Source organism: Ischnura elegans, chromosome 7 (assembly GCF_921293095.1).
Source record: "Ischnura elegans chromosome 7, ioIscEleg1.1, whole genome shotgun sequence".
Taxonomy (NCBI): domain Eukaryota; kingdom Metazoa; phylum Arthropoda; class Insecta; order Odonata; family Coenagrionidae; genus Ischnura; species Ischnura elegans.
Window position 1 is genome coordinate 84,096,997 of NC_060252.1, and position 24,534 is coordinate 84,121,530.

Genomic DNA, 24,534 nt, shown 5'->3' on the forward strand with positions numbered 1-24,534 from the left:
ACTTGTATCTTTTTTTCCTGCTTTTGAAAATAACGATTGACTGGTGCAAAGGATTGACATCGGTACCAGAAGATGTAACAGTCACAACACTTGTATCATTCCATCCACAAACAATATTGCCTTTTCCATCAATTTGGAAATCAAATGTGCCCCTATCTTTTTTATTTAAGGTAGCATCAGATAGTAAATGAAGTTTGTCTACGCGATCTTTTCTCGCTATGCCTGTTGCTTGGTGGCCCATTGAATGAAGTTTATCAAGGAGTGCAATGCTTGTGAACAAGTTGTCGAACACAAAATCGTATTTACCAGGATGCTCAATTGTGAGTGCCCTAGTGAATTGCAAAACAACTGGAGCACCTACACCATATTATTGGTTTTGAGTGTTCGGGTTTTTTCCTTGATAAGGCTGAAACCAGCAAATGTAGCCAAGACGCGTTGGACCACACCAGAATTTATACCCAAAATAGGCTTACCCCGAATGAACTGTTTGCACCCGTCTTGACCGAATTAGGGAATCATGGCCTCGTCAAAGCTAAAGTATATTTAATTCATTTGGTACAAATTTCATACATCCGTCATTCAGACGCTCAATCAGAGGTCGCCGCATGGAAAATTTGTCCATGTGGTTCAAGTTAGAATTGTCAGCAAAATGCAAATTTGAAAATATTGTTTCCAGTCGGTTACATCTCATTGCATCACTTACTAGAGAATTATGCCAATCTGGTCTTTGCTCCCAAAACATACGTCGTGTCCGAACAATGACGTAACCACTGAGGAAAATTATTCCCAAAAAACACCGACAGTCAGTTCAAGGTTCACTTCAATATCCAGAAAGAGTTCCAAATATTCTGTAGGGGTTTTCATTTTCGTGATTTGTTTTTCTGAAACTCTACCTCCTACTGGCTGGGCAGTCAGATCGGCTTTCTTCCATTTGTGCATAACGTTGGTTACCTTTTCTCTTTGAGTAAGAAGAGGTTGATGCAAAACAGAAGCCGAGCACTGTCATTTTCAGTAGTATCACTATCCGATATCAGCAAAAGGTCAGCATGGTCAAAGTTCTCTTCAGAAGAACCATTAATGATATGAGCAGAAGCGTGCAGCAATTAACTGGGAAGATTATTAATTGTTCCAAATCTAATTGCTTACTTTATTCAAAATTAACGTGAATATTTCAGTGCGCCTGAATGCACACATAATAGTAGTGGATTTGCCTAGTGTTCCAAAAATGGAACACCGTTAAATAAAAGCTTATAACTAAAACAAAATACGTTGTTTCAAAACTTTCTTCATTAGGCACTATAGGTTCACTATTACTTAACATGCAGGGAAAAATTTACAACATTTGGGCGTAATGGCAGATAGTTATTAATATAACATTAGAGATGGTCTCAGAAAAACCGTCATGAAAAAAAAGACTGATATTTCTGAACACACTGGCTGCGATGGGTTGGCAAAACTGACTAAATCTTTGTGCCCCATAATACGATATATCTTTTTAAAGAGGTACAGACAGAAAAACGGTGGCATATTGGTGTACAATTAGTCGTAGTAATTAAATTAAAAAGTCAGGTCAGGTGTTCCAAAAATGGAACACTAGGCATAAATGGGTTAATTCCTGGAAAAAAGACCGAAAAATTACGTAATTGGTGTTTCCTCCAAGTGGGAAGCAATATTTTTGGGGTTGCAATCGTTTATCATTTACTAACATCAATGTTAACGACTACTTGTTCACAAAAAAAACCAGCTTCAATGCAAATACCCTCATTCATTATTTTTTTCTGTTTTTCCGATTTTGTGAGATTTGCCCATACATTGGTAGTAGGCTCAATATGCTTGGTGGGTGGCCCAAGGCCCAGGCTCCTTGGGCCCCCCTTGATCTGGCCCTGAATGTGGATAAAGAATTACTTACAGTCCTTCGAAATATTTAATTGTCATTATTACAGAGAGCAGACAAAGAAGGATGAAACTACAATAACAAGCACCCTTTTCCCAAATGTGAGAATGTTTTGATGATTTCAGAATGATTACATAAAAACTTCATAAAATACAAATATACGTATTAGTGTCCTCAGTATAAAAATATTAAAAATATACTAAAAATAGTGGAATGATAAAATAATGTTAGAATCAAAGCTCAAGCACCAACTAACTTCTACATCATAGTTGATGAAGTGAGTATTTAGGTTCTCAGCTGCACTTTGACAGTGAAAGGCTTGGGGAATGTTACATTCACACCCAGAGGCTCTGTTGATGGTTTGGGTTGTCCATCTGGCACTCGGAGAGAATACCTCTGAAGAAGCCCAGTAAAGAAAAGGAAGAAGTTGTTCCTGGCCAATGACTCACCAAGGCATGCTCTTTTACCTAAAAATGGGAAAAAAATCATTGCATACATACATAGTCAATTTAATCAAGATATCAACAAGCTGCAAGAACAGCATAGAGGGTAGGGGCAGTTTGGCCAGGTTGGCTAGTAGGCGATCGCTGAGGACCCAGAGCTCAGGGGGGCCCCACAATGCTCACGTCTATCGTGAAGCATATATGAAAGGTATAGGGAAAAGATTACTCAGATTACTTGAACCAAAGTATATTTTGCAATTATAAAATTCTACATTCTCATTAGTTGCTCTATTTAGAACATACTCAGGGTAAAACTATTATAAAAAATAAATAAAGGCATCAGAAGATAAAAGATAACCTGATGCTCTTTTGAGAGGGTTATTCAAAAAGGTTATTTAAGAGATTTTTTAGATTTAAAAAAATTCACTACATAGGTAAAAGAACCGTAATACATTTTTAAATTTTGTAAGTTGTGCAATGCTCTTTTCATGGTATTTTTCTTACCAATTTGCATTTTTTCACTAACTTTTATCAAGTCCTTAAGAGCCAGAATGGCACCAAAATCCATTTCCGGACATGCAATTTCCTAAAATTCTCCATGGGATTATCAGCAAATGAAGACCCTTGTAATATGAGCCCCAGCCGAGGTCCCCCAATCACCCCACACCGCCCCAGATAGAGAGCTCGATGATTTGTCACTGTAAGATTTATAGCTCTTTCCTAAGTGCTTTCAATGAGTTAACACAGCCACAATAAAGGCTACCCTCTAATTTTGTACATATGTAATGCACTCCTAAAAATGAGGATGGAAGTCAAAATGAACAAAAGAGCATCGATGCAGAATTGGAGAGCATAAAACTTGAAGAGAGTCTCAAATTATAAACAGTGCTAATGAGGAATAAATCTAATTGGTATAGCACCAATTGGAACAATGTTCATCGGGAGGAGTTTGTACCCTGATATAGTAAACCCAAACTGTTTATTATTACATACATGATGGGCAAACATGAAAAATATCATGGATTGTACAAGTTATATCCAGTGTCTAGTTTAAAGCATTTTATCTAGAAATAAAAAAATGATCAACTAAATAAAAAAAACTGGAATAAAAAACAACCATACATACCAGCTCCAAAAGGAAGCAAAACGTCACGAATGGGAGTCTTCTTACTTTTATCCAAGAATCTTTCTGGAATGAACTCCTCAGGGGAATCCCATATTTTTGGATCATGATGCAAACTATGAATATTATAGGCAACCAATGATCCCTAAGAAAAAAATTTTGTAGATAAGAAAACATTCAAATTGACTACAGATAAGAAAAAATATCTTAGATATAACACAAAGTCTTCAGCACCTAGGCTGAATTCCAACCCAAGTATATACCATGCGCATATCCAAGTATATACCACCTTAGTATATACCATGCGCTAGGTAACACAATTACATCATTGGGATGTGCAGCCAAATCTGAACAAACTACCAAACTTACGTACAATCAAAGCCCTGGTACACTGATGCAGCTGTCAATGAACTATAAATCAAAACAAATCGCTTAACACTGCATTGAGCTGAAGGAGATGCATTAGTTTTATGGATAAAAATAGTGATTTCTACATAACTGACAGACTTATTATATTTAAGTGTAGCTTAGAGAATCATTTTGTATATTGGAGAAATGGAGGAATTAATTTGGCAGAATGGGGGATGAAATGTGTCAACGAAGATCTTCAATTTTGACGTAGTATGTTTAATTACGTGAGTTGATTTTGGCATTTTTGGACCTCCTTCTTTAGTAAATATTGTGAGATTAGGCTCGACCCTCTTCCTCTAATCTCACGTGAGATTGTTAATAATGCATTATATTTTCAGGGTGAATATGTTAATCTATGCATCATTCCGTTGGATTAATTAAAAAAAAATTTGGTATAGAGAAACATATTACTCAACTCAATCCAGTTTTCTCACATTTTTACACTGTTTCTTGCGGAAAAAAATTATGTGATACTTGCCAGGACCTCCCCTCTCACCCTGTCAGATTGGTTGAGAATTGGCTTGACCCCTTTTCCACTAAATGCATCAGGATACCCCATTACGTTGTATCCATTCTTAATACATTAAAAAACAGATATATAAAAAGAGACTATCCCACCTTTAATTTTGAAATACTACTTTCAATTATCAGCTGGATGCGAATATGTATGCACAAATGAGTGAAATTCAATCAAAACATCATATACCTATCTAATAAAAAAATTGGAAGTGCTTGCACACACCACAAAAGCATACAAATAAACAAACACGTGATTTGCCTTCTATATGAGGCTTTTAAACATAAGTGCATTATGTTTCAAAACCATTTTCAATGTATCAGTGTAGCTTAGGTTGATAAAAAAATATTTAAAGAACAGATAATACATATAGTCACGCATTTAGCATTAAATTTGGCATGGGTAAAATTGATAAGTAACCTTACCACAATGAGTAGCTTGGTGGCATATGCAACTCATTTGTAATCTGTAAAAGGTTCAGACCGCATTTGTTTGGATGGCTACCGGAGAATCTTTAAGAGCAAGCATTTTTTTGAGTTTTGAGACAAGCATGGGACAAATGAGGACTTGGCTCCTTTCATTAACCTAATACTGACTAATACCGACACCGGGTTAGTCTCCACCCTTCCTTCCATACCCTTATGGTGCAAATGACCTCAGCTGTTGGACGCCTCCTCTAAATACTATATCATACCATGAATACTAGATTAAGATATGAATTAGGGAAGTCTTTCAAAATGATTGTAAATGAAATGATTCATTTACAAGAGTATACTATCATGAAAACAAGTGGGAATGTAAATATGAAAATATATTTATATTTATATGAATGCATTAAGACATGATAATGATAATTCAGACATGATAATGTCTGAATGCATTCATGAGCATATACGAGGTGTGTTCAAAATATATCGCGACTTTTGTGTTTTTTCAAAAATTATTTATTTATTCATGAATATCTATTTTGTCCCCTTCAAAGTAATCCCCATGAGATATTATACACTTGTGCCAACGGTTTTTCCAATATTCGAAGCACTTCAAAAAATCATTTTTTTAAATCTTGTTCAGCTCCTCCTTCGATGCCGTCTTTATCTCGTCAATCGTAGCGTAACGTCGTCCTTTCATGGGTCTCTTCAGTTTAGGGAACAAGAAAAAGTCACAGGGGGCCAGATCTGGGGAATACGGTGGCTGCGGCATCATTAGTGTGTTGTTTTTGGCCAAAAAGTCGCGCACAAGCAACGATGTGTGAGCAGGGGCATTATCGTGGTGCAAAAGCCAATTTTTGTTATTCCACAAATCCGGTCGTTTCTGGCGGATTGCTTCGCGCAAATTGCGCATAACTTGCAGGTAATATTCCTTATTGACCGTTCTACCCTGTGGCAAGAACTCATGATGCACCACGCCCCTGCAATCGAAGAAAACTGTCAGAAAACTTTCTCATTCGACCGAACTTGGCGCGCTTTTTTCGGTCTTGGTTCGTGCGGCAGCTTCCATTGAGATGATTGAGCTTTGGTTTCCACGTCATAACCATAAACCCACGATTCGTCACCAGTTATGACCCTCTGCAGCAAATTTGGGTCGTCGCGGACCCAAACCCAACCCAACCCAACCCGACCCGTCTCATGCCCAAATCATTGATAAAAATCGAATGGCACGAGCCAATCGATATGTTTAGGTCCTCAGCAACTTCTCTAACGGTGATTCGACGATTGGCCAATACCATTTTCTCCACTTCATTAATTTTTTCGTCTGTTGTTGAAGTGCTCGGGCGTCCGGCACGCTCTTCGTCTTTCACATCTTCTCGGCCTTCTGAGAACATTTTGTACCACCGATAAACGTTACTTCGGTCCAAGGTAGCTTCTCCGTATGCCACAGTCAACATTCGGAATGCATCCGCGCACTTAATTTCGTTTTTCACACAAAATTTGATACAGGTTCTTTGATCCATGGTAAAAATCAAAGACGATCCAAAACACGTGCAAGCAAAGCAGCAGTCAACAATTAAGTAAACATTCAAAATGGCCGAGCTTGTCGGCATAAGTGACAGACATGAGTACCAACATAACGCCACAAAAAAATCGAAATTCGATTATACGTAACCCGCGAAAAATTCAAAATTCGCGATACTTTTTGAACACACCTCGTAAATTTGAAACAATTTGGCAATTAGAAAAAGCTTAAGGAAATCAAATTTACGGAATTGTGAAAAATTCTCAAAGTGTTTAGTTTACTTGTGCCAGTTTAATCAAATGCTATTCACCTTGGGAATGTGGTATCCTCTTAATGTGATGTACTCTTTGTTGCTCACAATAGTGCGAGGCAGGGATGCTGGAATAATACTGCTCAGGCGAAATACTTCATTTAAGGTAGCCTCAACATATGGAAGCCTGTAAATAATTTAAATTCAATTGACATGGGTCAGAGATGGTTCCAGAGGTCAGTCAAATTTCATACCATGAAGTACGGAATACACTAAAAAGGAATGCAGATCATTTTTAGGCACTCTGGAGTCATTCATGACATAGATGCAGGCCCCCAACAAAGGCCACAGAGGGCAAGTGCGCAGAGAGGCATATTTCAGGGTGTGGACAAATTTGGAAAGTTTACATGTTTTGAAAAATTATTCAATTCTCATAATTAAATTGTTAAACTAAAATTATTGATCTATAAATTATTAAACATTAATATTAATAAAATTTCTTAATAGTAAACCTACAGTGTGTAATTTTAATTACTGGATCTCAAAAAATAACTTTAGGATGTACATATCATATTTTAATGGTGAGGGAAGTGGGAAAGAATGAGGGGAATCAGCAGGAGAGGGTGACAAACTGATCTTTGCCCCCTTGAAAAAAACTCCTAGTTCCTGCCCTGCACGGATGTCAAGAAACTAAATTGCAAAGCACTTGAAATGCAAAATTTTTCCTTTCTTTTCACTTTCACCAAAAAACTTTCATATGCCTTTTTATGACCTCTACACATGGGCGTACCCAACAGAGGGCAGGGGGGGCAGTTGCCCCCTCTCCCATAGAAGCAAAAATAAGTTTAGTTCAAAACAAAAGTTATGAACAAATTTTCCTTTTGAAGAAAAATGATACGTATTGTAACCGTAAGGGCGCCGTCCCTCGGTCTACACCACTAATAAACTAATACCAGGCTAACGTAAATCGGGTCGTGAAATAGGTTCTCATCCGAGGAATCGTGACAGGTTGCCAAATGAAAGGTCGGGACACAAGTATCTATAACAGCATTTATTTTTAATAATTAACAAACAATTATGCAATTTATTACCTTCATTAACAGAGAAACAGACCAAGCATGCAATGAAAATGAATATTTCGGGTGGAGAAGAAGCAAACGCGAAATGACTGGCACATGTAATGCGCCGCCCGCGACCAAGCAAACCAAAAATACGGAACTCGGAAAACATACCCCATTCCCTCATTCACACAATACCAAATCGCGAGAGAACTCAACACGACAATTTTTGGGCAGGGCAAGTACTTGGGGCTCACAACTTTGGTGTCCTGGTGGAACTCCAGGACAGTCCTGGCGACGTCGCCGCTCGAAATCAGGATAACTTCCGGCATCACGGCGGAATTCCAATAGCTGTTCCGGCGAGACCACCGCTAAGAATCAGGATCGTCGCTCCACCGAGCAATCAGCCCTTGACCGGCCACCATCAACCTTCCACCAGGCAAGGCTGTCTGCGGTATTTTCACAACCGTGGTTGACGAGAGAGAGCGAGTGAGCCTCCGGGCCTCACCTCCGAACTGACAACCTCCTCTGCTTCCCCTCCTTTTTTTTACCCTCTCGGCGTCCGAGAACATCTGCCTCACGACGCGCGTTGAGTTCTCTCACGCACGAGTTCCGTATTATTTACACCCCTGACCCGCGACCATGCTGGCTTACTCTCCACCCGGTGACCCCGTGGAGTTACAGTATTAGTATAAGACATGGGACTAAAATAAAAATCTTTATTTTTTTCAAGCTAATATTTATAAAAACTAACGAATTTCTGTAATAATTTCCTTAAAATTTTGGTTCCATTAACCTTTTTTGTGCAAAAAAGTTATAACTTGAACGACCACAGCTAGTTTTGCCTCCTCCCCCTAGTTTTGATTCTGGGTACACCCATGCCTCTACAGAGTAGGTATATTTTACAACTTCTTTTCCAAATGTCTGTCACATTATATTTAACCATTATCAATCATAAAAGCACTACACATATTCATAAAGTTTAACATTAAACAGCAGTGGTGTCGTGGCAAAATTGACACTTTCCATAACTTTTTTAACAAGTGAAATATTACTGTTTGTTTTTTTAATACAAGTTACATCTGCATATTTTCAAATTCATATGTCTTTGTTTGATAAATATTTAAATTCTGGATTTCATAATCGATTGAATTGATTGATAAAAGTGCTATTTGACTATTATGTATTTTCTTAACCAGTGCTGGAATGGCTTTCCAGCACCATGACACCACTGTAAAAACGTTCAAAATAGAAAGCAGATAAAAACCAACTAACCTAGCCCTGTCATTCAGTGATGGCAATCTATCCCTTCCAACAACATCATCAAGTTCCTGTTGTACTTTTTCCTGTTTTTCTGGATAGAGAATCATAAATAGAATGGCAAAGGACAGTGTGTTCAATGTTGTATCAGTTCCAGCCACATACAGCTCAATGCAAATTTGCTTTAGCTGCTGCTCTGTAAACAAATAAAAAATTATAATGTTAAAAATCAAAAAGGAAGACAATTTTTACATCTTGAAATTTACACAACTAAGTAAGACTCTTGCAACAATTTTGTGATATACTAACCATTGAATATATGAGCTTGATTATTCTTTTGTTTCTCTACTTCAGCTAAAAAGATATCAATGAAATCTCTTGGATGGTCATAGTCTATGTCTTTCTTGTGATCATCAATTTCATCCTGAAACAATAAGAGTACATCATGACAAGTAATATCTCTGCATTGAATACTGATATTTGTAACTCTTCAATAAAGAGGAATAAATGAACAAATAATTACCCTAATGTTTAATACACCACAAGGCAATATAGTATCTCATAGAATTAAACACAAATTATTTTGACAACAGTCAATTTTGAAGAAGCAGCATTATGAAATAATGAAACTTGAGAAATACTCCCAATAAAAAATCTAATGTAAATTGCACGAAGGAATAAATTTACTATACCTGTATAAAGTCCTCAATAGGCTTGATATGAGACTCCATAGTTTCAAAGCCTGTGATACGTGGAAATACTTTTGCCAGGCTAGGAACAATATTATAGAGGTATGTAATCTGAAAAAATACAATAAGCAACTTTTGCACAGCAGTTATAAGTTGCTTGAATTTAGGATCCCTGTGTTCATACCTCTTTCCAGCCAAGATGTGCCAAAGTACATTGATGCTGGCTCCACCCAGCACATCATGAAAGTTCACCTGAAAATCAAATGAAATTACTCATAGTGACGGCCATATTTAACAAATAACATTTACAGTACACTCCTGATTATCCGGGCTAATGATGGGGAGAGATGGCATGAATAATTGGAAAACACAGATAACCCAAACTTTCACTTAAATGTCTTGCAATGTTCATAATTTACCTAGAACAAACAATGTATTATTATTTATGCAGGTATTCTGTTATTTAAGAGTGCTTCCTGGACTCAATGAGAGCTTTCTTCGCCAGTACGCAATCTTTTTAGCGGCGATAACATGGTTGTACTCGTATTATTAATGCTCCATGTAAGGCCTGTTATCCAAAACCACACATCTGTGGCTGTGTGATCACGGATACGGAAAAAAGGTTAGCACGAATGCTTCAAAACCATTGCTCGACGTCGGAAACTACACTGTCAGGCACCACACCACGTAGTCGCGTCTCGCACAAGTTGCCCGGGTTGCAACTGCTGCGGGACGTATATCGTGATCACGGAGCATGGCCGTGCACTGTGGGGCTTGGAAAACAGGAACACGGAGCTCTCGTGAACGCAGCTAGCGTGCGATCGCTTCCAATTTACGAAGAGGATTCTTACGAAAATAATAAGCCCTAATGAGTGTATCCTCGCATTAATGCAGTAATTCTGATGATTTTGCATCCAATTTAATTTTTTTTTTAAAGATTGTGGAAAAAAATGAGCGAGAGTGAAAATCATGCATAGATAATCTGCAACACGGATATACCGCAGCTGGCTTATCGGGAGTCTGCTGTATATTTAAAGGAAAGGTCATACAATCTCCAATTTGGTCTGAACAATTATGATATGAATTGCAGAAACCAAGTCTTTACATGTTAACACTAGAAGCGCCACCTATTTCACATACCTAAAAGCACCGGCAGCACTCATTTTTACGCTAGGTGTTTTCTCGTGTTTTGTTGGTGTGAGTAAAAATTTCTATCATATTCAGAAGCACGATTATTTTATTATTAGCTCATATTTTCAAATAATAAATAAATTTTTTTTAACAATTTTAAAACTGCATAGCTTGAAAAAAGAAATTGTATGGAAACGAGTAGACAATAGGTTGTGAATTCAATCGGCTAACATGACTGCTACTCATAATGCTAGAAAAAATCTGGCTTTAAAGAACAAAAATAATAATCAGAGCATTAACAATAGAAGTCAAAATGACCGCTCTGGCACTCTTATGCGTATCAGCAAATATTTCATAATTCATGCAGCCAATAATAAAAATATTTTGCATGTGGGTGGAGAACAAAAATTCATTAAAACTCACAAAATATCACCAATTTTTAACCACTGTGAAGGTTGAGGATTGCTATACTGATTTGCATTGATGTGCTGTATTTGTTATATTTTTGCATGCAGCTTACCATAAAAAATTTCTAATATCTAACATATTGTCAATATTACTAGCTCTAGATCTTACTGGATTAGGAAAGCCTTCACTACGTCCCCCAGAAATTTCATCGATATCATTAAAAACAGCCAGCAGTTCCTCATGGGCTAAACCCTCAAGAGAGCTCTTGCCAAATCCAAGGTCGCGCAGGTGTTGCAAGGTGAAGCGGCGCAGTGATTTCCACTCTTCTCCCGTATTATGCAAAATACCTATTGGAGTCAAAAGGAAAGAACGAATTTATAATGGTTGTCATTTGCATTCATCTTTTCATGAAGTTCAAAATACATGGAAATGGCCCAAAATATGGAAAGAGATTCATCACATAGGTACTCATTGACTGTATACGGATATAGATACACTCACTCAGTTCAACCCAAATATCTCAATAAGAGACTATAACGGCAGCGTTACAAATTACAAACAGGTTAGTTGACTTGTAGTTCACCCTACTAACTTATGTATGCATTCCATGCACGTTCCTGAATTTTACTCATTATTTCTAACAGCAATTTCTGTGTGTTCTAGCTTTATTTGCAGATTTCCTTCATGAGTAGTTGGCAAGTTTTACCTTTGCGTGAATTTGGAAGTATAATTTAATAGTATGCGTTGCACTTTTATGTCTGCGTGGAGTGCATGTGGTAATCCTCTGGAATGCTGGTGACTGATCACCCCCTGGCAACACCCTAGAGGTGGCTCATAGAGTATTATGTAACATATGTAGATGTAGAATTGGTAATAATAGGTGAGGGTAGAGATCACCCCAGACTAAGTAACAATCATATGACTATCAGACATTCTTTGTAGGAAGGCCAGTTCCTTTCCTAGGGCTACCACTCATGTTAGGGTTTTTATTTGGGTGTGTTTGAAGGCTCCAACTGAGATATGACCAGCAGGTAAATACTCTATCTACCAGTTTCCCCGGTCATACATATAAATTTACATGGGCATTACTTTTATATTAAAAGAAAAAGTATATTTCATACAGTAAGTGTTGTATGTTGTTCTTGACTGAGAAGACTTTTTGCCTGCCAGCCTTGTGCCCCCACCCCCCAGAAAAAATTCTGGATCCGCCCCTGTATATTTATGTTTTATCTAATATATGTAGCTTCTTGCCAAACTCAACAAATCAGGATATAATTTCTTTTCCATTCCTAAGTGTTTTCTGGTATAGAGGACTAAAAACCAAAAAGAGGTAACCATAGTAAATACATATACCTACATATGTCATGATAACTGGTAAAACTTGCACATTCTAAAATCCCACACCTATGACCATGGTTGCAGTAAATTATGCCAACATCAGGGATCCCTTACCCTCAGTTGTGGTGATTAAATGTGAAAATTATAACAGAGATTTTTTTGTTTTTAGAATTTTGTAGCAATTAGATGAGCTGGTATTCACTATTTCCAGGTATATTGTTACAAGTTGGACTTGAAATTGCTCATGTTTCATTCTTCCTGCTAGGAACATTGTCTGAAGACCTATGGTCTATTTTTTGCAGCACATTCTCAGGTAATCCACTAAAGTCCTCATAATAACACAACTCTAATATTTTCTCTACATCACACACAATAACTATGGGTTCTTGGAGTGTGTATGTCCCACAAATTTCATGTGCATAATTTCCAATTTTTCCCCTCATTTCTCAGGTTTCATAAAAACTGGCATGTTTCCTGATGACGTTTCCACAAGGAGGAACGAAACGTTGAGCAGTTTAAGTTCGTCATGCAATGCTAAACTCAAAAATGGTTGATACTAGTGAACCTATGATCATTCTACTTACTATGGATATCATTCGTTCGAAGAAAGTCAATCCTAATACAATTTCATCTATACAGAGGTAGGGGTTGGGTCTCTTTCCCAGAGAAAATTTCTCTAATAACTTTTATGAAAAACTTACCTTGTGACTTGCCATAAACTATCTTTTGAAATGCATTCTCAGGTCGTCCAACTAAGTCCTCATGATAGCAAACCTCTCGCACTGCCTCTACACCGGACACAATAACAACAGGCATATGGAAAGTGTAAGTCCCACAAATTTCACCATACTTCTGGTACATTACTTCCAATTTTTCACCAAACTTTTCAGGTTTCATAAAAACTGACAAATTGCCAATCAAAGGCAATCTTATTGGACCTGCAAAAGGAAAATCATAACTTACTACAGTATTCAAAAGTGAATACAAGCAAGGCATGCAAATTATTTATGCTATTTTTTCATAGAACCTACATATTTTATCCACAGTTATTCTAAATCACATTATTACAAAATTTTAATACTCAGATTTCTGAAAAATGTCCACCATTCTGTTGACTCAAAAGTACCTTTTATGTGGTACATGAAATACTAGTGTGAAAATTGATAAGCGATTTTCTCTCATTCACTAAATTATCTTCTTACCTGGTGGAAAGTTTTTTGGTTTCCTGCTAAGACTCCATAGCAAAAGAAGCACGGTTGCAACAAGGATGATTGTTGTTATATCCATCTTTGAGGAAGAATATTGAGAATCCCAGTGAGAAGTCCTGGAAATGAATTGATTTTTGGTAAGATATCACGTGAACAGCAAAGCATGATATCCTCAACATGTATTACAAATATTGTGACAAATAGCTGAGGCTATAAAATATTTTTCCCATTAAAATGCACCATAATTAATCCATAGAAAGACAGCAATAAAAAGAGCTCTTATTCACGATAACGGGACTAAGTTACCTCAACCTAATAAATATAGAGGAATAATTTCAATTGTTCTGTATATATTGCTTTTCCCAATATTTTCTACCACTACCCAATATTTTACTACAATATGTGGTTTACTATTTTTCTACCCAAAATATTACACACTAAAGAGAAAGTTATTGGTTTTATTTTTTAGATATTGTAGTTTTTAATACACCATGAAATGAAGCAAATGAAAAATATTAACCCTTACAGACAGTGGGAGTACATGATTTTAGCCGCCAGCCTGTCTGGGAGAGAACCAAGAAAGATTTTTCCCTCTAGCCCGCCCGAGTGTCTCGCAACGAGCGAACCCCTATAATCTGGGGCAACCCTCCTTACTTTCTTACCAATGGATGGACCTACATTTCGGAACTTGTCACAGGCATATTAACAGCGTGGAGCAGGAAGGGAACCTTATGAAATGGGCAGTACAATATAAAATGCCAGGAGGCACCCCCTGCCGTGAGGGATGGCCAAGGAGAGTCAAGCCGCATTAGCGATCTCTACAGTCAGGGAAAGTGCACTTGGTCTCCACCATGGTAGCAAGAAAAATTTAGGGAAACTGCCTCAGGTAGTCGAGCAATGGTCAAGCGTTTAAAAAGGTTTTTCCCGCAGTGCAAAGCATTTAAAAACGTTCCCGCAGTCTAAGGGTTAAAACTTCATGAAGTAAGACTTCCCTGATTTAAGTTGAGTACAAGTCAGTAATAAACTATGTATTTATTTCAGAACACAAATTCATCTTTATTAAGTCCAGAGTGGTGCATGGGTGACATAGGTGCCCTCCTCTCTAAATGTAATAAATTTCATTACATTTTGTAAGCTGAGAAATTCTCACTTTTCATAACATTTTTTTCTTACCACAAAATTACTATTTCTTAAATTAACTTTTATCTAGTTCTTAAGAGCCAGAATAGCGTCATTTAGTCCATTACCGTGCATGGAATTTCCTAAAATTTTCTGGGGGATGACCTTCACACCCATATGATCGGCACTATTGTGAGCCCTAGCTGAGGGTTCCAAATCACCCACAAGACCGCCCCTGGTCACAATGATCAATGCTGTGAAGTTAGATACAAGCAGATCTCATGAGCGGTTAACGGAAATCAACAGTTATATACCATCACCATGCCTGTTTCGTTCCTTTAAATAAAAATCTTTCTTCTAAGGGTATTATATCTTCCGCAAGCAACACTGGGTGACCCGATAGTTAACAATAATCCTTTAATATAATAAACAATAAATACTTCTAATTTTCACTTTTCCCTGAAGTCAAAGGTAAAATAATTCCGAGGTACCCAATACCAAACGATGCAAAATTTGGCCTACTATCTACGATATACTTGTGATTCCTCCCTGCACCCAAATACATAACCACTTCCGATATTTTGAAGTAAAGCATCTTTCAATCGGAAATATCCCTTATCCCATAACTAACTTTTCAATAAGCAAACAAACAGTTACATTTTGATTCATATTATTTATTCAACATACATGTATAAGAGGAAAATGGCCAACTGTACCCCCCCCCTAATAATCCTCACCTCTACTGTGTCATTTCCTCCACACTGGGCAAATAGGTCAGCTCCCTGTCATCGAAAAAGCATTTATCAGGACCCAAAGAATTCCTAAATCAAGCAACCTCACAATGCCAATTATGCTACTTTTGGTATGCCCCTAAAGGCAACTTTCATCTACTCTCACTTTCATTGTGTGTATGAAGTAAATCTTCTCCTCCATGGTAACACTGCATGTCAAAACCCATGATATTTTAATGTATATAAGTGACAAAATATTGGACTGAGTGCCTTTGCATACTGCATTCATATCTTCGGTAACATTTCATTTAAATGAATTGAGAGTATTTTACTTGATTTTTCTTTCATATTCCCATTTAAATAGGTTTTGTGTGGCACAGGTCCACTGGGCCCCACATTGCCTGGAGTCGGGTCTATCCAAACCTTCAAATAGAATTTTAAAAATTTCTCTCGATTTTCCATAATATTGAAAAAGTGATTTTTAGCATTAATTCCATAAGGATTTAATTACACTTCACATAAAGACAGAATATTAAGACTTCCATCCCTTGCAGAAAAAGTCTTGCAATATAACATTAATTAATGAATTATTCTTCTCGATCATGGCTCTGGTTGATTAATTACCATAAAGAAATGGAAGTTTTTCATTTGAAAGGCCACAGGAAGTGGGTGGGGTCAAGAAGTTTAAACCCTCCTCACACATAATGTTTTCAAGATTTGGTATTAAGGCCTGTTTACATGGTACATTATCCAGTACGAGTTAATGTCTCTAAGTATGAACGCGAGAATGAACAGAAAAATGAACTGTGTGACCATGCAACTTGTGAAAACACATGAATAGAAAATAGACGGCCTGTGCTAATGTGGTTCATGTATTCGTACATGTTTTGTTCTGGTCCACAAAAATGATTCATGAAAATAGACATTAACTCGTACGTCTTCATTGTATCATGTAAACAGGCCTTTCAAAAGTACCCCACGTTTCCTGGCAAAGGTATTGCTCGTTTGTACAAGCTCTTGCCTTTATTTATTCTTTTACAATCGTACAACTGTACCATTAGAATACTAAAATATTCGACAGTAAGAAGAATTTTGAATTAGCCGAACATATGTACGTCTCGGTTAAATATATGAGGCAAGGTAAGCACATGCTTAAGAAATAGTCACCAAATCCATAATGAGCAGAACATGCTAATTAAAGAAAATACATATTTTCAGAGAATAAGACCCAGCCCTATATGATACTAGATTGGAAAAAAATGATTAATCATAGAAGACGCCAACGAAAAGGTTTTCTGATGAATGAAACAGCTTACGGCAAGTGGAGAACTGACTGATCAAACCACACCTTCGGATTGATGACAGCTGAAAATGATGCAATATACTGCGTCAAACACTATCCCGAGGATCCCAACCAAATACTTGAAAAATTACGTTGTATTCTTGATAGTATATGTCTGATGGATGTAATGAACGACACCTCGAACGAAATATTGAAATGACTTGAGTTTTGCATCGATGACTCTGTGAGACTAGTAGAGACTTCGAGAGTCAAAATACCACAACATATTTTTCTCCTTCGTCACGCAGTCACGGAAATTACCATCATTATCTCCCAATTCGAAGGTGCCGAAACATCTTCAGCGGCTGACCAAGGTCGCAGGAAAGATTCAAAAGATCCGGTTCGGTGTATCGGTGGTACAACATTTGCATAACATCCCAAAAACAAGGGGCAAAATAATTCCTCTGCATCAAAGGCATGGAAGAGTTTAGGCCCCTACTCCGCAGCATACTGAAGGATACAAACACACGAGAGAGCCCCGGAAACATCGAGTTGAGGTTATAATTTCCCTTCAATTTTCTTATCTCGATTATTTTCTTAACATAGTATAAATTAAATGAATTTACTTCATACCTCATAGAGTTTTTTTTCACAATTTGGACTTAAATTTTTTGCTGCATAATTTGAGTAAAAATAACGCTTCGTATGTTTTGAAACTACTGTGCTCTACAAAATCATTAACTTTAGTTTTACAGTTGCAAATGCACATTCACAACACACGTGTACGTGTCGTACGATGGCCCCAAATCGAGCAAAAGTGTTCAGCAGTGCAACACTTGAAGGCCCTCCATTAAAGCATTCATGGAGGTGTTGAGCAATCTCTGAAAAATCTACGCCAACGTTTTTTTCCGATTTATTTTAATTTAATATTTTGTAACAACTATCTCGTGCAACTTTATATTTATGAACTTCAAAATTTTATACGAACGCAAAAACACACTCTATATGTACTACCTGTATAGTATACTGTAAAACTCAAAATTCACTATTTTTAAGTTTTTTTCCTGTGGAAGGTTCACCGGAGTTTAATATTGGGGCGGAGTTGGGGGGAGTATTTCAGGTAGAGGGGTGACGCAACAGCAGTTTGCCCGGGTAAGTATTTTGGCTTGAGCCGGCCCTGCGTATAAGGCCCTTACCAGCAGATCAAGGGTTTCAATTTAATTACCCAAGAAAGTTTTCGAGGGTAGTTTCAGTGGGGTGGCCAGGAATTTTGTTTGGGGGGGTCCAAAACCATGGGGGAAATATCTAGTAAAACAGGGTACTAAGTAGAGGGTTTAACACTAATTTTAACACTTTTCATAATCGAAAAAGCTTCATTTTTCAAAGAAATCTTTTGTCAATTTATTATTTTTAAATTTTTGTAGGAAAAGTAATTGATTTTATATTTCGGGGGTGTACGGACCCCCCTCGCTATGCCACTGGGTCCCACTGCCCATCCTTCCAAAATTAGGACGTCCCCCACAGGGGAGACTTCGGCGCGCGACTCCAACACGCGCGAATTTTTTTTGTCCTGCAGCATTAGCACCAGTGCCTATAAATTCTAAAAATGTAGGTACCGGAAAACCATTAGCTAAGTTAGGAGTTTTACCTGGGGGGCGGGGGGCAGCAATCCTAATGGGGTTTATGGGCTATGAAACAACCCCCACTGAAACGAAAGGTATTCCAAAGTCGACTCGACGAAAGAAAGGGATCCCTAAGTGTTCCTGGAAAATTTGTTTAAATTAGCTTGTAAAACAACATTTAAGCACCAACTATCTAAGACTTTATTAAAGAAAATTTATTTAAACTTTTGATTTTATTGTTTTCATTATACTTGAATATACAGATTTCGTACTTTTTTCGTACAAATTACTATTTAAGTTGGAATGGCCGGGCTCTCCCTTAATTCGATCCATGTGCGAGGCTAGTTGCGGTTATTTTCAACTTAATTTGCCATATGTACGCTGAACATTAGTTGGGGGTTGGACAGATTGATGGCTTCATAACTGGGTAATTAAGTCTATTCCTCTCCTTCATAACCCCTTTCAAAGAAAAAAAAACAAATATGGATTTTACACGTCCTTTGTAGTAAAAGTATTAAATTAAAATATTAATATTTGTCTTTCATCAATAACTTTATCATAATGTGCTTTCCAACAAACCCCTAGGTATCAAGTCCCTATCGAAGTAAACCGGCACCTAACTGAATCTCCCCCCGAATAAACTTCTGGCCGCCCTGCATCTGTTCATTAAAAAAATTAGACCAAGTAGTCGATATCGATATCGTGTGGAGTAAAAATTTTGTCGTCCAGATCAGTACCTCCATCATATGTATTTGTTTGACGGCTCAATGAAAAGCCAAATTTTTTTCGTGCAACAGCGGTAAAGTTGACACTTTGTGGCCAGAATGCAACAAAAGTCATTTTTCTGGTATTATAAATAGTTTTGGGAGTATAAAAAGTACGGTTTGACATGTAAAACAAGAAACAGTCATTCTCCTGGGATTGAGGAGTGGGAGAGAACCTTTGTAGATATAGCAATACAAAATAGTATGGAAATAACTCTAAATGGACATTGATACCTCTACCGTGCATAGAAAACTCAGTAGTTCGTCAAGCAAGACATCGGCAATAGGCAGAGGCAAATATGCAGGGTGAAGAAAAATTGTGTCACGAAATTTTAAACCTGGATAGCTGATTCCAGCAGAAACAAAAATTACTGGTGATGTTTACGTCGAAAACGCATTAATTTTAAACTACAGAAACTTTGATCCAACCGCTCTGAGTGGCCGCGAGTTTACCCTGTTGCCTTGGATACATCGTGATCTCCGGCAGGCAAACTATTCGATACAGGGGCATGTGCCGTAGCTAGGACGATGTGTTGGAGGGGTACGACCCGGAGGGGCACGGGGCTGAAATCTCACTCTGGGGGAAATGTGAACATTTTTATCTCTAAAAATCACGTTTACTGCTATTTTGGCACTTAAAATTACACAATCGATGAGTGGTCTGGAAGCTTTGCTAAAACATATTGGTGGAGTAGAATAAATTAGTTTTAGAGGTCAATATTTTTCTGCTAAAATTGATTGGTTTTGGGGGTGGGGGAATAGTTCACTTACCCCCTGTTCTCTCCTTGGCTACGCCACTGAGGGCGAATATAGCTTATATCTATGAGGGGGATAAGATCAATGTGTGATGTTAGAAAGCAATTTTGATTTAGGGAACCCAATCATATTTTATACTTTGGAAAATGTTAAATAAAAAAAAGGAAACACAATATGATAAGTAAAATTACAAGAAGTATTTCTCTATTGCTATTGCTCTATACGGAGAGAGATCTCCCAATATTTTTTTCCATTTTTTCGACTATCTGCTGTAAATCTATAACAGATAATAATAAATGTGAAACAGCTATAGCCCCAAGGCACCTATCCTCTGAAACTTCATTTTTCAATAAAGTCACATTTTATAATGTTTGATAATAGAAAACGATGAATTTACAAGTCATAATCATGAAAACTATATGAATAGGTGATTCGATGAAATGTACGTTTTCCCGATGTGTGCGAATTGGCAACAAAATACCACATTGGTTTTTCTTTTCCTGTCACTTGAGTGCGCTTGGGTTACCCCCACTGCTATCGTTCTTGGGGCAATCGGAAGACGAATGCAAGTAAACATTGAAGACGGTAAGAGATACGGTGACAACTCGATGAAAGGGACGGAGGGCCACTCGAGTTGGGAAACGATAGCATTCTATCTATCCATTTATTTATACAAAAGAGGATGTCTGTTTGTTTGTCCGTTATGCATTTCCACGCGGCTACTCGGATGGCGACCAAAGTTCGCGTACATAGGTGCATCTCACACTCTCAAACTCCGTAATGCTATTTTTGGTTGTGTCCGACGCGTCCCTTGCGTCGTTTTCTCATTACCGTTTGTTACGTCACGTCATACAACTTCCCCGTTTGGACATCCTGCCGGATAGGCAAACCTCTTGCCACACTAAATAGGAAAACAGCTCGAAGGATACTACACTTACCAATTAATTAACTCGGTACAAACCGTTTTACTAGGGTATGCGTTTATACGACATTTTTGGTCTACACACGCACAAATAATTAGACATAATCAGGGGCAGCCTGGCCATGTCGGCTGGTCGGCAATCGCCGAGGACCCCGAGCTTAGGGGGCCCCCACAACGAAAGGTGTAATAAAAAAATTCTCAGAATAGTTTAGCCAAATATTTAGCAATTATAAAATTATGCGTTTTATTTATTTGCTTTGCTTACAACGCACTCAGTGCAAAAATATTATATAAAAATAAATAAAATGAAGTTGTCAGAAGATTAAAGAGAACCTGATGCATAGGCATACTCAGCGAGGGGCCGAGAGGGGGGGGGGCAGCTGCCCCCAGAAGCAAAAATTGGAAAAGTCTTGCAGCAAAATCAGTACTGAATTGAAACGAAAGTATTCAGCAAATTTTCTTTAAACCCACGAAAAATTATATGTATTAGTATAAGTTATGTAAATAAAATAAAACTATTTTTTCAAGGAAATAATCTCATAAACTTAGAAAGCGCTGTTATAATTCTTAAAATGTTGGTTTCATTACCTTTTCAATGCTAAAATGTCACAACTTGGCTTGCCTCTCCATAGACCATGGCCCTTCAGTTACGATCCTGGGTACGCTCTTGACCTGATGCTTTTTTTTTCAATGGTTGCGTTAGGGCTATAGTGGTCTAAAAAGCAATGTGAAATTCTCACTTTTCATGGGGTTATGCGAAAAGGTCATTTAAGAGTTTTTTTTTAGGTTTTAGGGCTGTTTCAACGAGAAAATTAACTAAATTTATAATAGAACCACAATACGCACATTCAAATTAAATAAATTTCATTAAATTTTATCAGCTGTGAAATTCTCACTTTTCATAGACTCGCACATTGGCTCTCATATGTACTCGCTTTATTATTTTGTACACAAGAATTTTTTAATTTCTTCCCATCAATGAGAAGTTTTTAACTTTTTTCGTGCCTCGAAATTGCTTTTTTTTATTAAGTTTAATCTAGTTTTAAAGAACCAGAATAGCGTCAAAATCCATTTCCGGCCATAGAATTTCCTAAAATTTTCTGGGGGATGACCTTCGAACCCGTAAGATGGACCCTATTATGATCCCTAGTCGAGGGCCCTCGGTCACCCCCAGACCGCCCCTGGTCATAATGATCAATACTGCGGAGTTGGGTATAAACTGATCTCACGAGCGGTATACGGATACACGATACGGATACGAATCGATACTTACATACCATCACATCATACCTGCTTTGTTCCTTCAACAAAAACTCCTTCTTCTAGGAGTAATATCTTCCCCGATCAACGACGGGTGGCCTGCTAGTTAATAATAATCCTTTGAATATAATAAAAAAGAAATACTTCTAATTTTCAATTTTTCCCAAAGTCAGAGGTAAAATTATTCCGAAGAACCGAATACGAAACGATGCAAAAATTTGTCCTACTATCAACTATATATTCGTTACTAACTTTACTAGCGATTCTAACTTTACTATCTTCGATTTAATGACAATTTAGATAAACAAATATCCACTAGTTTCTTCCAAAGTCGTCTTCTTTTCTTAGAAGATGTGAGCAAAATTTCTCAAAGATTGCAATTAACCCAAATTTTTAATTTTTATTTAAATTTAATTTAAATTAACCCATCGCAACATTCAACGCGCCTACGTACGCGATAACGTCAGCCTTTTTTTTTACCATCACAATTGTTTCACCTACGTTAACATCTGTTAGTTCCAGGTGAATAGCGTTTAATTTTTCTATAAGTATGGTAGCGATTTCGAATTCCTAAAGTCATCTTCGAAACAGAACATCCTTTTACATTAAGATATTTTCCAACATGTGCTACGATGAATCCGATTGCGGAATTAAAAAAATAAAACAGATTATTGCTTACCTAATTGCTGAGATTCAATATATCCCTCGTTACAATAGGCCAAGGGAGTTTGTTATCTTCTCTCTCGTCATTTGTTCCAAACATGTGGACGAGTCAAAGTGATGTAAGCTTCACTGGACGCTTTAGGCAATGGCAAAGTCAAGCGTTTCATACACTATCCGATCAGCACAGAGATGAGAGGAGATATAGGAGGCTCTTATCGCTTGCGTCAGCGAAAGCAATCTACCACAGTCTAAACAAATAAAGTTTGTTTAACCCTTGAATCTACATTGAAGCCTGCACAAGGTATTCACTCACGGTCGACATATGACGTGGATCTAGTATTTATTGGCTTTTCAAGCGTACAAATCATTGAATAGAAGATGGTATAACTCTTCATAATCCTCTTGTAATATAAATACGGGAAGTACCGTGCAATAACGAAGTATATATGCCCTTAGAAAAAGTTAAGCTGTGAATTAACACTAGTAACACACCACATCTATACCAGTGGCGCAGCGAGGGGGTGTTTTTGGGGGATAACCCCCCCCCCCCCCAGAGCTCAGAGATTTTTTTAAGTTTAATCCATTTTACTTAATTGAATTAGTATTACTTATAGCATAGTGTTAGGATTAATCAAAGATCCCTCAAAAAGTCGTAAAACTCGCCATTTTGAACCTTTATTCATAATTTTTTCTGGAGGAGGGCCCCCGCAACTCCTGCTAACCCTGGCAGGTATGCTATGCCCCCATATCCCTAGGTAATAGTTGCGCCAAACCCCCCCCCCCCCCCCCCTAGCCTTAATTCCTAGCTGCGTCCCTGATCTAAACTACTAAAGAAGCATTTTATATTCAGACCGGAAATACTGCCCCTTCCGGTTGTTTTGGCCACCGGATATTACAGGGTACCCCTACTTCCACGGGGTGTTTCTCCGCGAGAAAATGTTTTTATTTAACCTTGTTAGAACATAATTTGAGACTAAGTTCTGATGACATTTTTGCGTGATAATGAAATTTTTTGTTTGTCAATTTTTTCTGGGGGGCTGGCACGAGTCCACGGGGAAGGGTCATAACATTTTTTTATGATAATGAAATATTTTGTTTGTTAATTTTTTCTGGGGGTCTGACACGAGTTCTCGGGGAAGGGGCATTACCGGTGGTCGTGGCATTACCCTCCAACCGGAATCCCTCTAGCTAGTAAGGCAAGTTCACAGTTGATCTTTTTTCTTCGGCAGAATGTATTCCTCCGATTTCCCGGGCTTCTGTCCTACTATATTTATCTAACGTCCAATGGTTTGAGAAATAAATCTTTGCTGTGGTGTAATAAAAAAAAGAAAATAAAGCAATTCACTGCTGTGTACTATCTCGAGATAAGGAAGGTTTTTTCACTCCGGAATGAATCATTAGTTTGTGTTGAAGAGCATCTTGAGAAGTTCATCTTCGTTAAGTATCACGGCGGTCCTCTGCACCTCGGTGAGTAATCAGCTCAATTGGTTGAGTGGAGCGACATGTCTTGACTGTTGCCATTGTGCAACTTTGAACCTCATGCTGTGCGCCTACCTGGAGGAACTAGACGAACGCGTATTCGGATGAAGTGTTTCTGAGTATTTTTTTATCGGTATGATTCCCGCCTCGAGTATGGAAGACCAATTTAAAGACCATCTCTTTTTGATAAGCAAAAATAAATCCAATTGGCCAATAATATTCTAATGCTGGAAATGAATTGTATAGAATCTTC

At 37.7% G+C, this 24,534-nt stretch overlaps 2 protein-coding genes across 6 annotated transcripts in view; one reads left to right on the forward strand and one right to left on the reverse strand.

Moving 5' to 3' along the window:
- Window positions 1-1,910: 1,910 nt before the first annotated feature.
- Window positions 1,911-22,962, reverse strand: LOC124162352 (methyl farnesoate epoxidase-like). Of its 5 annotated transcripts, XM_046538863.1 has the most exons (11): window positions 16,882-17,128; window positions 15,540-15,584; window positions 13,678-13,799; window positions 13,177-13,413; window positions 11,306-11,484; window positions 9,602-9,850; window positions 9,219-9,333; window positions 8,925-9,105; window positions 6,652-6,778; window positions 3,464-3,605; window positions 1,911-2,361 (listed from the first exon to the last, which is right to left on the reverse strand). In XM_046538863.1, exons 3-11 carry the CDS (start codon window positions 13,760-13,762, stop codon window positions 2,180-2,182), a joined length of 1,497 nt encoding a protein of 498 aa, XP_046394819.1. In that variant the 5' UTR covers window positions 13,763-13,799; window positions 15,540-15,584; window positions 16,882-17,128; the 3' UTR covers window positions 1,911-2,179. The 5 variants fall into 5 exon arrangements, with proteins under 5 accessions (XP_046394819.1, XP_046394816.1, XP_046394815.1 ...); XM_046538860.1 differs by lacking the exons at window positions 15,540-15,584; window positions 16,882-17,128 and adding an exon at window positions 22,819-22,962; XM_046538859.1 differs by lacking the exons at window positions 15,540-15,584; window positions 16,882-17,128 and adding an exon at window positions 17,137-17,238.
- A 1,283-nt stretch (window positions 22,963-24,245) lies between these two features.
- The window catches only part of LOC124162346 (luciferin 4-monooxygenase-like), a 33,724-nt gene continuing 33,435 nt past the window's right edge, over window positions 24,246-24,534 (forward strand). The window contains exon 1 of the mRNA XM_046538852.1: window positions 24,246-24,269. The gene's annotated coding sequence lies outside the window, so the exon portion shown is untranslated. The remainder of the gene's footprint in view (window positions 24,270-24,534) is intronic.